Source organism: Calliphora vicina, chromosome 2 (assembly GCF_958450345.1).
Source record: "Calliphora vicina chromosome 2, idCalVici1.1, whole genome shotgun sequence".
NCBI classification, from domain to species: Eukaryota; Metazoa; Arthropoda; class Insecta; order Diptera; family Calliphoridae; genus Calliphora; species Calliphora vicina.
The window spans coordinates 87,065,449-87,082,264 of record NC_088781.1 but is presented as its reverse complement, the minus strand read 5'-3'; the positions used below and the strand labels follow the sequence as shown (position 1 = coordinate 87,082,264).

At 28.1% G+C, this 16,816-nt stretch overlaps 1 protein-coding gene across 1 annotated transcript in view; it reads left to right on the top strand.

Moving 5' to 3' along the window:
• Positions 1–9,267: 9,267 nt before the first annotated feature.
• Naglu (N-acetyl-alpha-glucosaminidase) overlaps positions 9,268–16,816 on the top strand; it is a 103,805-nt gene continuing 96,256 nt past the window's right edge. The window contains exon 1 of the mRNA XM_065500164.1: positions 9,268–9,328. Coding sequence (XP_065356236.1) covers positions 9,268–9,328 — 61 coding nt within the window. The remainder of the gene's footprint in view (positions 9,329–16,816) is intronic.

The window sequence follows — 16,816 nt, the reverse complement described above, 5'->3', positions numbered from 1 at the left end:
CTGTTCCAAAGTTACACAATTTTAACATGCACAAATTTTTTATATATTATTTGATTTTTATTTCTTATAAATAAAAGTAAACAAAAGCAGCTGATTCATCAAATGCACAATAAATTCAAGTTTGCGAGTCTAAATTGTCGCGCAAACTTATCGGAGTTGTGCAAACGAATTTCCATACATTTTTTGACATTTCATTTGCGAGAGTGTAAAAATGCACAGATTGCACAGTTTGTATGTTTCTAAATATAAACATGCAATAAAAAAATGTGCAAATTGAAAAAAATAACTGATTATTTGTTTTCTTTGTTTATTTTGTTTTTTTAGACTTTACTACTTAAAATGTAAGTTATTAAAAAATACATTATTTGTAGCTTTGTAAGCGAAGTTTTTGTTGGGTTTTTATAAGAGATTTATGAGTATCTAAGTGATTTCCCGAAATGGACATTATATGAGAACTATGGTCAAATATAGACCGATATTCAAACAATCTATTAGTATCATTTGTAGTAGTATCATCTGTGAAATTTTAATTCGATAACTATATTTTTCCGATATTTAAGAAAATTAATGTGTTTTTTCGGAATTGGTCCTTATATGGGAGATTAACCTATAATGGGCCGATTTTCATTAAATTCGCTACAGCGATTTTTATGTACATGGGGATTATGCATGTCGAATTCAAACTTGACTTCGATACATATGTATTCAAGTGATTTTCGAAAGTGAACTTTATATGGGGGCTATCGTCAAATAGTGAGCGATCCAAAGAAAAATTGGTCTTGCGGTTTCTCTTTGCACGAAACTTAGTTGTGCTGAATTTTGTATGGATACTGTAATTCTATGTGCATTTATATACCATAGTACCATATTTCGGGAAGAAATTTGTATGGGGATAGGAGAAATTATGGACTGATTCTTACCATTTTCAACACATGTGAAAATTATAAAAAATTTTTGGAGTTTTTTTTTACATTTTGATCTATAATCCTTGTTCTACCAATTCGATTTTGCGATATTCAATACCAACTGCCTAGAAAAATTATAAACATTTTTTTAATTTCGCTTATATATTTTGTACGTGAGATGAGATGAATAATATAATATATTAGCCATAACCGCAAAATAAGCTCTAGCGACAAAAACTAAATTTTACAGGAGCAAGTTATTATTATTTATTTCTTGTTTAAATTAAATTAGAGCAACAACATTTAGAATGAAGACACATTTTAATCCAATGCAATGATGTTCATTTCATTGTGCTTTCGCGCTGAGTAACAACACACATATTCTTATTCTCTTTAAAAGAGCATAACAAATGTCTCATTTTTTTCAGAAATTCATTAAGCATTGTTGTTGGTTGGTTTTTGGACGAAGCATAGCAAACACACACGTTTCAATTACAATTGAACACAAAACAAAAATAAATAAAAAATTTCATAGCATTTCGGCCGTATAATGCATATTCCTTCATTTCCATAAGCACCCCCTCAATAGATTTTTTCAAAACATTATTTTTTGGATAAAAAATGCTTTTTGAATTCTGATTTGTATATATTTTATTAACTTATATTGTTAATGTTCATATAACATTCATTTAGTAAAAGATAATTTTATGAACAATTAATTTAATATAAAAACACAAAACGCAACGGACAAAACAAAAGCACCCTCTTATAAGATGTTTAAAAATTTGATTACGCTACTGTATATTTGCATTGTGAGTTGACCGGACTGACAAAGAATGGACTTAAAAATTCCAGAAGATAAAAATAAAGAAAGGCGTAGTGTGTATGATTTAAGTTTTATACAGTTTATTGTAATAAAAACAATGGCATGGAAAAAGTACTCCAGTGAATTTAAAAATAATGTTATTGAAGACTGGAAGACGGGCTTATCACGACATGAATTGAGTAAATAATATTCAATTAACAGATCAGTTTTTTTCAGGCTCATTTCAAAGTTATTGCAGACTGGTCGCATATCAACGGTGCATTCTGGAGGACGTCCGCGAAAATAAATACGATATTATGATTCCTTGATCAAAAGAGCAATTCAAAAAGATCCTACGGCATAATCTAGTCAAGTATGAACATGCTTAAGATTATGCGTTAGCGAAAGAACAATCCGTTGAAGAGTAGTAGAAGTCGGATTATTCAGTTGACGACCAGCAAAAAAACCCATTATATCAGCTAAGAACAAGAAAGCTAGACTGTAGTTTGCCAAACCGCAGATCGACTAGATTGTCCAAAAATGGAAGACAGTACTGTTCACTGACGAATCCAAATACAACTTAAAAAGTTCCGATGGAATAAGGCGTGTACGCAGACCAAAGGAGAAAGACTGAATCCTAAGTATTGTAAATGAACAACTAAACATGGAGGAGGCAATGTAATGGTCTGGGGTTGATTTTCTGGTCAAGTAATTGGGCCAATTCATAAAATTAATGAGATTATGGATCATTTTATGTACCGTGATATAATGAAAGATGTAATTTTGCCTTATGCCAGTGAAGAGATGCCACTTAAAGGGAGCTTCCAACAGGATAAAGATCCTAAGCACACCTCAACAATTTTTAAGACTTGGCTACAGAACAATAATATTCAAGTTATTCATTGGACTCCTCAATCCCCCAATATCAATCCTATTGAGAACTTGAGGGATATTGTTAATATGAAAATAAAACGTGAAAATTGCCGAAATAAGGATCGGAAATTTTCACGATTTATTTCAAGCCGTTAAAATAGCCTGGGAAGGAATATTGCAAGACAAGATAAAAAACTTAATATCTTCTATGCCTAAGTGATTTGCTTGTGTCATCCAATGCAAAGGATTTGCAACAAAATAGTAATTAAAATTAGTGTTACATTATATCCATCAAGGGGTGCTTTAGTTTTGTCCGTTTCATTTTCTACCTTAAAATATTTTTTGATTTTAAGTTACCACTTATGGAAAGATTAACTTTAAAAGTATTTGTTTATCGATAATAAACATATTAACAACTGAAAATAATACATAATCGAAATTTAAAACATTGTTTTTATAAAAGAAAATATAATATGAAAAAAATTCACTGAGGGGGTGCTTTAGTTATGGCCGATACTGTATATATAAATGTGTTTATTTACATATATAAGGCTTTTCATTTGTACTAGAAATTGAATATTCTAAAAGACTGATAGATGAACAAGTTTTTCTTTCTTCAACAAGTTTTATATATTTGAGGGCAAATAAAAAACAATACCCGTTTCTGGTGCGGGTATTCATCTTTCTTACCCCATTTTCTCAATATCTGGTTATCTTTTTTCGTAACGATAAACCTGCAATTAAAATTTTTTTGTAGGAGAACTGTCGGTTTGTCGTCACGATAGAAAATAACCAGAGGTTGAGAAAATGGGGGTTAGACATATTAAAATAATGTTTTAGTATAATTATTAGACTTTGGTAGTTCATAAACGAAGTCATTATTGAACGATTCCATTATTTGTTTTGCGATAAACATGCAATTAATTTTTTTTTTGTATGAGAACTGTCGGTTTATCGTCACGATAAAAAATAACCAGAGATTGAAAAAATGGGGGTTAGGCATATTAAAATAATGTTTGAGTATAATTATTAGACTTGGGTAGTTTATAAACGAACTCATTATTGAACGATTCCATTATTTGAACTAAATGAACTAATTCAAATCGATTGCTCACTTAGTTAAGTATTGAACTATGAACTAAAATGTTTCAAATGTACTCTCTTAACTAAATGCGTGTTTCCTTGTTTTTCCTGCTTCTTTTTTTACGAATTCTGACATAATGCGGTAAAAATAAGTGTCATAATGGATAGAATCTGTTCTCAGAATTATGCGGCAACTGACAGCAAAAAGTCAAAAAGAGCGATTGAACTAGAAGAGCTACCGTTTATTTTTGAACTATGAACTAAAATGAGCGGTCAGTGAAATAAACTATTAAGCACAAGTATAATAATTATATTATAACTTGCAAAAACAATATATTTTTCACTTTTTTTATTAAGAAATTTTAGCTTAAGCGACAAACAAGCCCCTGTTTCAAAAAAACAAAAAATTTTCAAAGTGCACTTAAGCTAAAATAGTTTTTGTTATAAATTCATAACGGTACATAGGTAACCGTCAATTTTTTAAAGATGATGCAAATGATGCCAATGAATTCATTTATTAAAAAAAAACGCTATATGAAAAATGTGTCGCTTGAGCTTTTTTTGCGAGAATGGCTCGATATTAGGGTATTCAATCGATTAACCGTCAATCGGTTAACCGATTAATTTTGGACGGTTAACTGTTAAATTTCCCATTTCCAAATAACAAATAAACCGATTAATTTGTGTCGATTATCCGATTAACCGAAATTCCTTTTTTTTTGCATTTTAAAAAATTTGTTTGTATATATTTTTCCCTTTCAATTCAAATTCAAATACAAATTTCAAATTAAAATTAGATATTTTTTAAACATCCAATAAACATGATTAGTGAGTATGTATAACAACTGACATATTTAATTTACATGTCTTTGAAACTTTGTTTGTATGTACATGTATAGACGAAACTGTTTTTGAAATAAGTCTTTTATCATAACTAAACGAAACTATTAAATTAATCATAATCTAAAACAATCCAAAAAGGATTATTCTTTATCATGCTTTTGATTTCTGAAACATATACAATCAGCGAGAGAGTTTTTTATTCCAAGAAAAGTTTTATTAAAACTAAAGAAAAAATCGTTTAAATTATATTCTTTTTATAAAAGATTATTTCAGAAGATCTCACTAAACCCCTAAAAACTCACACATCGCTCATTTTCTGCAACAACGTCATAATTCAAAAAAAGTCGTTTCGAGAAAAATGTCTTTGAATGTTTTATGACAATTTACTATTTCTTAAATAAATTTTCAACAAATCATGCGATTTCAGAAATATAAACAGTAGATGTTAATATCTTTCTAATCTGTATTTAACCCAAATTTGTATTTATCAAATATACGAGAACATATGAATTTTGATGTTTACAACAAAAAAACACTATCACACAAAAAATAATTGACTTTTTTGAAAACTGATAAAACTATATGAAAGATTATAGAACGGCGCATATTGTGTATTACTCAGTTCAAATACCTTATTTGCTGTTTTTATGTTTTTGTACACAAAATTCGTTATTGTATTTACAATTTAAAAAAATTAAAATAGAAATTATTCGGTTAATCGAATAATTTTAAATTAACCGATTATTAACCGAATAAATCTAAACCTTGATTAATTATTTGCTCGATTAACCGTTTAAACCAGAAACCCGATTAATTGAATACCCTACTCGATATGTATATTAGGGTGGAGCGATTTTTATTTTTTTCGTAATCGTTTTGGAATACCTGTTAAAAGTTGCTTTTTTACTCCTAAATATACACAAAAAATTTCATTTGGTGGATCGTATATATAGAGGTGCCCCCACAACATTATAATAATACAAAAATAAATGGCTCTAGAAGACGGGGGGAGTGGAAGTCCCCAATGCCCTCCTTATGTCTTGTAGTCTTGGATGCCCTCTATCAGTAAAAAAAATAAGTGATTAGGTCCATTTTCCTAAGCTACAAGTACAATTTTGTGGATTGGGTATGAAATACCCATTTCGGCATATGTGGGTTGTAAAACGTATGAAATATGAATTTAGTTTTTCAAGTAAAAATTAGTTTTTTTTAATTATTGGATATAATTATATTGGCCTAATCTAATTCAACATAAACTATAGTTTATAAAGTATAAGGTTGTTTAATGACCATAAAATATGCAATTTTTTGATATTCAATTGTGTTGGGGCACCTCAAAACATCAAAATAGGTAAGTAATCTTTCGTACGTTTAACTTACTCATTAAAAGGCAACTTTATATCGCTATTCCATTGAAAACAAAAAACAAACGAAAATTTCATACATTATCACACTACCTTAATGTATATAGTTTGTTGTCTCAGATGAATATTTCTCAATGTTACGCACGGAATGACAAACTTATACATATATACCAGTGTTGCCACTTCATGTGTAATTACACATATTGTGTGTAATTTTAACTTGGATGTGTAGCCCATGTGTAATTGAGTGAATGTGTAATTCATGTGTAATTTTAAATTCCAATTATATCCAAAATAAATTGTCAATATATGTCTTTTATCTATATTTTGGATTTTAATTGAATGAATTATGGATTGTTCAGATTTCAAAACCGACTGAAATAAATATGTACGTTTATATGAGGGAATAGCTACTATCCTATATTTTACTCCTATACTCAGTATAATGGAATTATATGTATGAAGATATGAATCTAGTTTGAACTAAATTAACATTAAGGTTTGCAGAAAAATACGTTTGGTTTTCCAAGTGGACATTTCGCCGTTTGTGATAGTTTTGTTTGCGTAATATTGGTAATAGAAACTAAATTTTGGTTTATATTAAAGACTTTTAATTCCAACATGAAAAAAATATAAAACAACAAATAGTATTCAATAACTATACATTTTTACAAGTTATTAAAAATTGTTATTGGAAAAAAGTTAATTTTCAAGATAACCCAAAATCGAAAATTTGTATTTTTATAATTTTAAATTGTTTATAGAATAAGGGTAGCGGTATTTACAGATAACGATATAAACTATTATATCGGTAACGGTAATTGCAGTTATTTCGGGGTTACGTTAGCCAATCTTAACAGAAAAAAACAAGAACGTAGGAATTTGTGTGAGAAATTTTTTTTTACAAATTGTTACTAGTTATTTTTTTACCCGTAAGAACTGTTTTGTGTTTATGCTATTGTCTGTCTGGTTCCTGGTGTGTGTTTTAAATAATAAACAATAAAATTGACTTACTATTTACTATTTTGGAAGCTTTATTTTAAATTTATAACTACAAATTTTAAAAATTTAAACGTTACAAGATTTTACTGGTAAATTATTTACTGGGAAGGAAAATGGTCAGAGCTATAATTTTTAAACAAATACTAAAAAATATTTATCTTTGAAACTGAAAATAAAACTGATTTCAAAGCACTTTATATAAAATAGGAATAAATTCAAATTCGAAAGCAAACAGTGTGCTATTTTTTAAATATTGTTAAATTTTTAATACAAATGTAACAATTTCCAATGGAATAATCTCCGAATGAACATTGATTAATATTTGTTAAAAGCGTATTTGGGATTGACATATTTGACTGATCTCAAGAATTCATTAAATTAGAAAAGTTCATTAAAAAAAGAGATTGCTAACCTTCTTTTAATACCCTAATATATCCAATTCCAGGATAAATTAAAATCAACGCAAGTGAAAATTGTCCATTGACAATAAAGTGATCGTATTTGGTCCAAACTGTGAAAAACCTTTTATATTCATGACAATTTTAGACAATTTCTCCTATTGAAATCACGAAAATTTATTTACATGTGTAATTTTTTCTCTTATGTGAATTTAGGTATGAGGCATGTGTATTTTATAATTTTCTTGGTGGCAACACTGATATATACCCTCATTCAACATTTATGGTGGTGGAGGGCATTATAATATTGAGGAAGAACTAATCGACTAATTCAATTAGAAGAATTGTAGATATTTTAATATTAGTAGTAGAGTATCCAAAACCGGTTTTTTCATCTTTGTAAACTCGACCGGTTTCGGTTTTTTGAGAAACCAGTTTTGTACGACGGTTAACCCTTTCGCTTCATATTTTTCTAGGAGTGTTTTAAAAATATAATTTTTATAAGAATGACATAGTTTTGATCAAAGAAAAACAAATTTAAATTTTTTTTTTAAATGTGGTTTTTAGACTGTTGCCATATGGCAACAATTTTCTTCAATTTAAAAAAATGTTTGGGTTTTCGTATTGATTTTAAAAAATTGTTCTTTACAAGTTTAAATTTTTAAAGGTTTTTTGCAAGTAATCTTAAAATAAATTAAATTTAAATAGTACAGAAATAGATAAATAGATCTTCAACAACTTCTGGTTCTTCATATTCAATATTAACTTCATAGCAAAATTTATTGCCTGACAAAAGAAACATTTTGGTCAAAGGTTTCTATTAAATCTAGTATAATATATTTTTTTCCTGTTCTTCTATGTCTGAAAAATCAGAGATTTCAAAATTTACTAGAATTTTTTCAATTTCACTTTCAATTTCATGATGGCCAAATGAAAATAAAGTAACGTTTGTTACTGAATTGTATACGCAACGATGTTTTGTTGTCATATGGCAACAAGCCGATTTTAAAAAATCATTAATAATAATGCGGTTTTAAAAAATATAGTTTTATGTTTTTTTCAATAAAATAATATGTTTTTTATGTATATCATGAAAAAAAATAATTTTATTGCAAAATTATATTAAAAAATGTGTTTCAGAAAAATCAAAATTCAAAGTCCATTATTACCTACTTATTTTTCCCAAAATAAATATTTTTTTATTTGGTGTTAGTACCTACATATGGAACAATTAAAAATAATTAAAAAATTATGGATTAATCAATTCAGAAAAGAACCACAGGATAAAAAAAGTTGATGTTGCCATATTGCAATAAAAAAGGGTTAACCGATTTTAATGAAATATATTTTCTAAAGCTCATTTAAACATATCTTTGAAAAACTTTGATACTATTTTCAAAAATATTGTTTAATTTAAAAAGACAAATTGTAGTTTGTGTGCATGTATGGGTTAAAAATAAAAAATCCGTAACAACATCAAGCAACAGAATGAAATGTTCGTATTTTTAAGCTCTATTGTTTGAAACTAAATGAGTTATTTGTATTTTTTACGCTCTTGCTGTGTGTTTTGTTTACTTTCGGGTTGTGTACGTGTAAATTCACGAAAATCTTCGTAATCTCAACAATATGAACGCCTACCAATGGTATAAAGTAATTGCATAAAGGTAGAGCCTTAAAAATTCAAAAATTTTTCATATTGAATAAAAATTTATAATAAACTGGTTAACCGGTTTTTTTGATGACAAAAATCAGAACTGGTTTTTTCAAAAACACACTTTTTCGGTTAAACCGGAAACCGGTTTTTTTAAATTTGCCGGTTTTTTGGACACTCTAATTAGGAGTTTAAAAATAATAATTCCCAGACTCATTTCACAAAATGTGAAATGATTACACAAATGAAATGATTTCTGGCATCACTGATTGCGCCTCTGACAAAATATCATTAATATATTTATTTTATTTATATGCGGGTTTTGTTCAGTACATTTTATAAAATGATCGTTAGTGAAGTGTTTGCGATTAATTTTTTGTTGATATGTTTATCAATAGCTTCTGGTAAATAAAATTTATTTATATTGTATTATAAACATACATGTACATAATCTTGTTTAAATTTGTATACATTAAAATATATATATAAATAAATAATACTCAATAATAATCAGATTAAATATGCTCGAATTACAAAATAAAAAAATAAATAATCGCAATAAATTCATAAGAAATTTATATATGTATATTAGGGTGGCCCTTAATAAACGAAAGTTGGATTTTGGCCATTCTTGGGGTTAAGCCGTTTAGACCTCTGAAGTTTTGAGAAGCATTTACAAAGGGAAAAAATGCATTTTTTTCAGTTTTTGTAAAAATTATGCCATTAAAAAATTACTTTTGCAATTTAATTTAAAAGAATCGAAATGTGTACGTAATTGTCGTTCTAATGAGACATAAAAAGCAGAAATTGGTCAAAAAATGTTAAAGTTATTAAAAATTCGAAAATTTCATAATTTAAATCGAAGGTACGGAAAAACTATGAGAGATATTTTCATAATTTTTTCTCATTTTTATTCCCTATTATATTCTTAATAAATCCCAATGAGATGATCAAAAAATTCTGAAATTTGTTTAACAAAATTTTTAAAAATTTGAAAATGGAGTTTTGAAACTGCCGTTAATAAAATTTTATTTTTTTGTTCATACCTAAGAATAGGTTAACGGTATCTTACGAATACAAAAACTCATATACACGTATATATGGACATATTTTAAGTAAAAATGAGCTTTTATTTTAATATTTATCAAAATATGTTAATTTTGTTCCTACATTTCTTGTTCAAGTGGCCTGAGACACGTTAATGGCCAGGCGAATTTTTAATAACTTTAACATTTTTGACCGATTTCTGTTTTTTATGCCTCATTAGAACGATAATTACGTACACATTTCGATTCTTTTAAATTAAATTACAAAAGTAATTTTTTAATGGTAAAATTTTTACAAAAACTGAAAAAAATGCATTTTTTCCCCTTGTAAATGCCCAAGTCTTATCCCCAACCGATTTACCTAATATTTTTTCAGGATGATTTTTTTACTAATGTTCACCAAACTGGAGGGTGAGAATGGCCAAAATCCAACTTTTGTTTATTAAGGGCCACCCTAATGTATATACATACGTATTTATTCTGTGACAATATCGAAAAATATTTTAATTCGACTTATGTATATTACATAAATGACGTGCTTCTGAATTTTATAATATTTCAGCTTTTGTAGCTTACAATTTGAATAAAATTTTAATTATAAGTAACTATGATTTATATAAAGTATTTATATATAGGTACATACGTGATTTACAATAAAGGCAGAATCGTAAAATTACATATAAGATGACCATATACAGCCAGAGTCAAAAGAAAGTGTACAACTTGTTTTTACATTTAAAACATTTTATTTACATACATATTAAAAAACTATTTTTGCTCCAGTTCTAGTATATTTAACAAAACATTTAATTGTTCTCTTGCAATATATAAACAATAACGCGTCAGAAAAAAGTGTACACATTAAGAATAGCAATAACATTTTTCTAGTTACATAAAATATATATTGTTATTCTTTATTTTTGCCTTAATTATAATTTTTTGTGGATCTTGTTAATTTTGGTTTTGTGTAAATAATTGTTTTTAATAAAATTTTTAACTACATATTGCAAATATATATGTATTACACGCAGTGAAAAAAAAATCGACCCACCCTAATATACATATTTACGTATGTAAGTAAAGAAAGTATTAAAAGTAGTAAATTAAAATTAAATACTAAAAACACTTCCACTTTATTTCGTTTTTGAGCTTACGGATTTGGCCAATTCCAAACCCTTAGAGATTTGTAAACAACTTTGAAAATATGTACAAGATTCCTCTAAATTTGTTCGTATTATCATTTCAGCTCAAACTAGGTCCAATGACATTCGGTTCTTTCTTTAGAATATAGATTGTTTAAAATAGGAAAAACTCTTTTACAACAAGTAAAGCTAGGTACTCTGTTCAAAATTCCGTGCGAAATGCTGTCAAACTACATATAAAATATTTGGAATGAAATATATGCGAAATAATTTCGCAAAAGCAGTACTCTGTTTTTATTGTGGAAAACATGTGAAATACAACTGGCAACCTTATTTTTCCACACGAAATAACATAAGCAGCACTTCTTTCGCACGAAATTAAAACTGTCAAACAGCATATAAAATTTTTCGCATGAAAAAACCATAATTTTTCGCAAATATGAACAGAGTACTAGACTTAAGAGTACTATATTCGGCCGTGCCGAATCTTAAATAAACTCCACCTAAATATGATGGCATAACAACTGAAATAATATAACAATTGTTAGTAAGACTAGTTTACGCAGATCTAATTCAACAATTTATAATTGAAATTCCTATTAGAACATATGAAATTTAACAATTTATATACTTAATAATAAGTTAATACGTTTGGATCAACATTTTTCCTTCTTAACCTCAAGTGAAGATTCATCACTGAAGAAACAGATTATAAAAAAGGGTATATATATTTAGACAAATTTCAAGATATTGGGTTGTGGGACTTATATGGGAGATATGACCTATTATGAGTCGATTGTCATAAAATATTTTAACGTAATTTTTATGTATTTATATGGGAGCGTTGCCAAATATGGACCGATATTCACAAAATTCAGTAGTATGATTTTAAAAATTACTGATCTGTGTACTATTTTGATTCAATATATGGAACCTATGAGTATTTGAGTGCTATTTTTGTACAATTTCATATAAACAACGCCATTAACAAGAGTGGACTTTATATGGGAGCTATGACGAATTATGGACCAATATTTAAAAAATCTTGTAGTACGATTCTTGGATACAAATTACTGATCGGTGTAAAATTTTGGTTCAGTACAGATTATTTTGGATATTTGTGAATGTTACTGTGTTTTCCGGAAGTGGTTCTTATATGGAGGCTATGACCAATTATGGGCCTATCATCGTAACATTTGGTACATCGATTTTTGTATATATTGAAAAAATTTGTTTCGAATTTCAACCTGATAAATATATTTGTAAGAAATTTATGACGAGTTTAGTGATTTTCGAGAGAGGACCTTATATGGGAGCTATGGTTAAATATGGACCGATATTCACGGTAGTATGATTGCTGGATACAAATTACTGATCTGTGCGTAATTTCATTTTGATATCGATTTGTTTTAAATATTTATTAAGGTAATATCTTTTTCGGAAATGGGCCTTATAGGGGAGCTATGACCAATTATCGGTCAATCTGCGAAAAATTTGGTACAGAAATTTCTATGTATATACTTATTATTTTTGTTGAATTTTAGCATGATAAAGCTATTTATAAGAGATTTATGAGTACTTAACTGATTTTCAGAAGTGGACCTTATATGGGAGCTATGGTCAAATATGGACCGATATTCACAAAATCCCGTAGTATGATTTCTAAATATAAATTAGAGATTTGTATAAAATTTTGTTTTGATATTTTTCAGATATTTATGTAGGTTAATGTGTTTTTCGGAAGTGGTCCTTATATGGGAGCTAGAATTTGGTGTTGGGTTTTTTTTAAGCACAAAACTTATTTTTCCTGAATTTTGTGTGGATACTGCAATTTGGTAGGCATTTACAGACCATAGAACTATATTTCGGGAAGAAATTTGTATGGGGGCTAGGAGAAATCATGGACCGATTCCTATAATTTTTACCAGAGTTAGTCCTTTTAATATAAAAATAATTTGTGCAAAATTTGATGGTATTACCTGCAATATATTTACACATATAACAAAAACAATTTTAAAATTATCATTTTTTTTCTTAGATTGTCTCACATTTTGGTTCATAACTCCGGTTTCACTGAACCGATTTTGCTGATTTTCAATACCAAACTGGGGCCAAATCACCGCATTCGAAATCGAGTACTTTGTCATCGAAATGTAGTTAACGTGGATCACGGCAGTCGTTATCGAAACGTATTTACTCGAAGTTGTACTCGATTGGTAATCTCTTATCGAAAAGAAACAAACACTGCCGTTTTGTGGTAAAACTAAATCAACCAAAACAATGAAGTAAAATAATAAATAAATAAAAATATACGTATTTTTCTGATATTTTCTCAAAATATACATATTTTATTTTAAAATTGTAAAATTTTGGGCCACAATTTGTTTTGTATTTTGTTTACGTTTTTCACAACTTTCAACATGGTAGTTTGTGCTAATCAAAGTAAAAAACATTCTGAAATTTGTCACTGGCCGATGATGAGGAATACAAAAAACTTTTGGATCCATTTTTATTAAAAGTTTTCTGCATTTTTTTTCACAATTTAACAATTTATCACAAATTTATTTATTTTGTTTTCCTTTTTTGTTTTGTTTTTCTTATTGTCTTATGCTTTAGCAATGTAAAAAATAGTAGTAGGTAATATAAATTACGATCGACTACCGTGATCCAAAACATTGCGGCCTTCGAAAATTTTTTCTACACGAACGTGCACTCGATATCGAATGCCGTGATTTGGCCCCTGCTTACCAATTTTATTTGTCTATTTTGAACGTGAGCGTGTTTTACACAGACAGACAGACGGACATAGCTCAATCGACTTAGAATTTCATAAGGATCAATAATATATATATTTTGTTGAGTCTCAGATGAATATTTCTCAATGTTACACACGGAATGACAAACTTATATATACCCTCATTCACCACTTATGGTGGTGGAGGGTATAAAAAGCGTTGCTTACTGGTATTGAAATTACGAAACATACAACTTTTCTAAATTTCTCGAATTCATTATTTTCACCTTTGATAAACAAAATAGAACCATATCATTTGACATATCTCATGGTATTTGTTTAAAAGCTTCACGAAAGAGTTCTTCAGATATTTCAAGCTTTTTGTAAATCTTCCCAAGAAAATAAGACATTTTATAAATTTAAAAATGCTACTTTTTAAAAAAGTAGCTGTTAACATCACCAAAGTCGTAACGATTTTCTAAATAGCTAACTGCTGTTTTTAAAAAGTCTTCTAATTCCGTCTTAAAAGTTTTATGTTCATTAAGCGAATTTTTTTTCTCAAAATGCTGTTAACTTTGATGCCAAAAAATGTGTTATGTATTCTACATTTGAGGCTATTCATAAGTACGGTCATTATATCGTGCAAATCTAAAACTATACAAGAGTCATTCTCAAGAGTTGTAAATTCCTGCATTAGGTTTTGCATAAAATATAAAAATGCTTCTGATAATACTTCACGTTTACATTTTTCTTCTTCATTGGCATCAATATCAGAAATTCCATAAAACTTTTTGGTATTTGTTTTGTTCCTTTCTTCAAGAAATACATACACGTTTTTGCATATGTTATTACTGTGTACTAATTAGTAGTAAGTAAATTTTCATTTATGGATATTATTGTCCAAAATTTCTATTTAGCTGGACAAATTAAATTTTAGCTTGAAACTGGACATCCAGCCAAGTCCAGCCCGGCTGGCAACCCTACTCGTTGATTTTAAGATAGTAACTTTTCTTGTTTGACCGCGAGAACTTTAAAACCAAAATAGGAAAACAAACTGTAATTGAAACAAAATTTAAAAATTAATGCAAACTATAAAAAAAATTATAGACAAACAAACAATTTGACCCTTTTTTTGAGAAAATCAAAAAAAGTCCTTTCAAAAAGGACATTTAAGAATTCAAATATTCTACGAAAATTATTAAAGATACCAAAATTGTAAATAAAGCACTTTACGCTTAATTAGCAAAATTAAACGCCACCTTGGGTCTCACATTTAAAAAAAAATCACGAAAAATGTATTTATAATCCGAATGAGCTGATATTTAAAATATAAATAGTCCTAGAGAAGGTCTACAAAAAATATTTAGGTTTATTAATTTATTTTAATTTTGTTCGCTCTTTTTTTAGTTTTTTAGATATGTTGGGCCTACGGAGGTTCGAAATTGTTAATATAGGCTTTTTTGTATAAGTAGTTGGTATTGGTGAAAACCATAGGACTTGAAGATTAACAGTTTAGTGAAATGAAAAAATTTATGAATTTTTCGGACTTCATTTACCTTAGAAACTAAAAAATTTGAATATTGGGATTTTCCATGAACAAATATATAAAATTTTAATTAATGTAAAATTTTAACGGTTAAAGATATTACAAGAAAATTCGAAAAGCAATGGAATTATAATTTTTAACTCTTTTTATTTTCAAATTTCAAAATTCCTAATACGGGGAAAATGTGTTCCAAAAACTGAGTTTTTTTTAGAAAACATCCTACTGCGAAGTTATTTACTGCGTGATAGTAAAATAACTTTGTATGTGTTTAAATAAGTTATAGGGCTATACATGCATTGAGCTTTTTGGAGACTTTTTAGAGTGTTTTGCTCAAACTAAATTTTTTTTAAATTGACAAAGTTTGGATAGGTCTGGTGGCGAGTAGGTCCACTTAAGTGAGCCAAGTATTACTTTCCACGCTTTTGCATTAGGTTCTCTTTTTGGATCATATACAAATTTTATATAGTCCCGAAGAAAATTTTTTACTACAAAAGAAAATATATAGGGACTTTTTACATGTACCAACTTTGGATTCGTGTAACTTCTTATAGGAACGACATGTAAGCCACATAACTTTTTAACGGGTTGTGATAGAAAGGAAATATTGGCACCGTTTTGATAAGCTTTTTTATTTTTTTATAAGATAGTTCCAAGTATAGAAAATAACTACCTAGTCAGTAGTACTACAGTCCACAGATGATGAGCAGATACGTCACGGTGTTAAAATGTATCAAAGTGGCATCACACATTTAACCCCAACGTAAAAAAGGAATAGCAAATACAGTGCACTCACGATAATACGAACTAATTAAAACCAGGCCAGTTCACTTTTGCAAGATTGTACATATTTGCGAATGGCATCTAATTCCCATCTACAGCTAGGGAAGTTCAAAAATTATTAAGCCTGTTGATTTAGATTTCAACTCTGTGTATATAGATAAAATACGTTAAAAAAAAACAAAAATAAGATGTTAATATTTTAAAAAGCTTAGTTCACTAAGTTCATATTTTAGATTACCCTATGGAAGTAAAAAGTATTTTGGGGTGTTCATATTATCACGAGTGCACTGTATGTATGAAAGATGTGTCCTTTCTTCAATGGAGTTAAATGAAGAAAAGCTGATACACCACTTTTGTAAACGACAGTTTTGACGAATCTGTATATACATTATACATTTATTTATTATTTTACAATGAAGTAAAATAATAAATAAATAAAAATATACGTATTTTTCTGATATTTTCTCAAAATATACATATTTTATTTTAAAATTGTAAAATTTTGGGCCACAATTTGTTTTGTATTTTGTTTACGTTTTTCACAACTTTCAACATGGTAGTTTGTGCTAATCAAAGTAAAAAACATTCTGAAATTTGTCACTGGCCGATGATGAGGAATACAAAAAACTTTTGGATCCATTTTT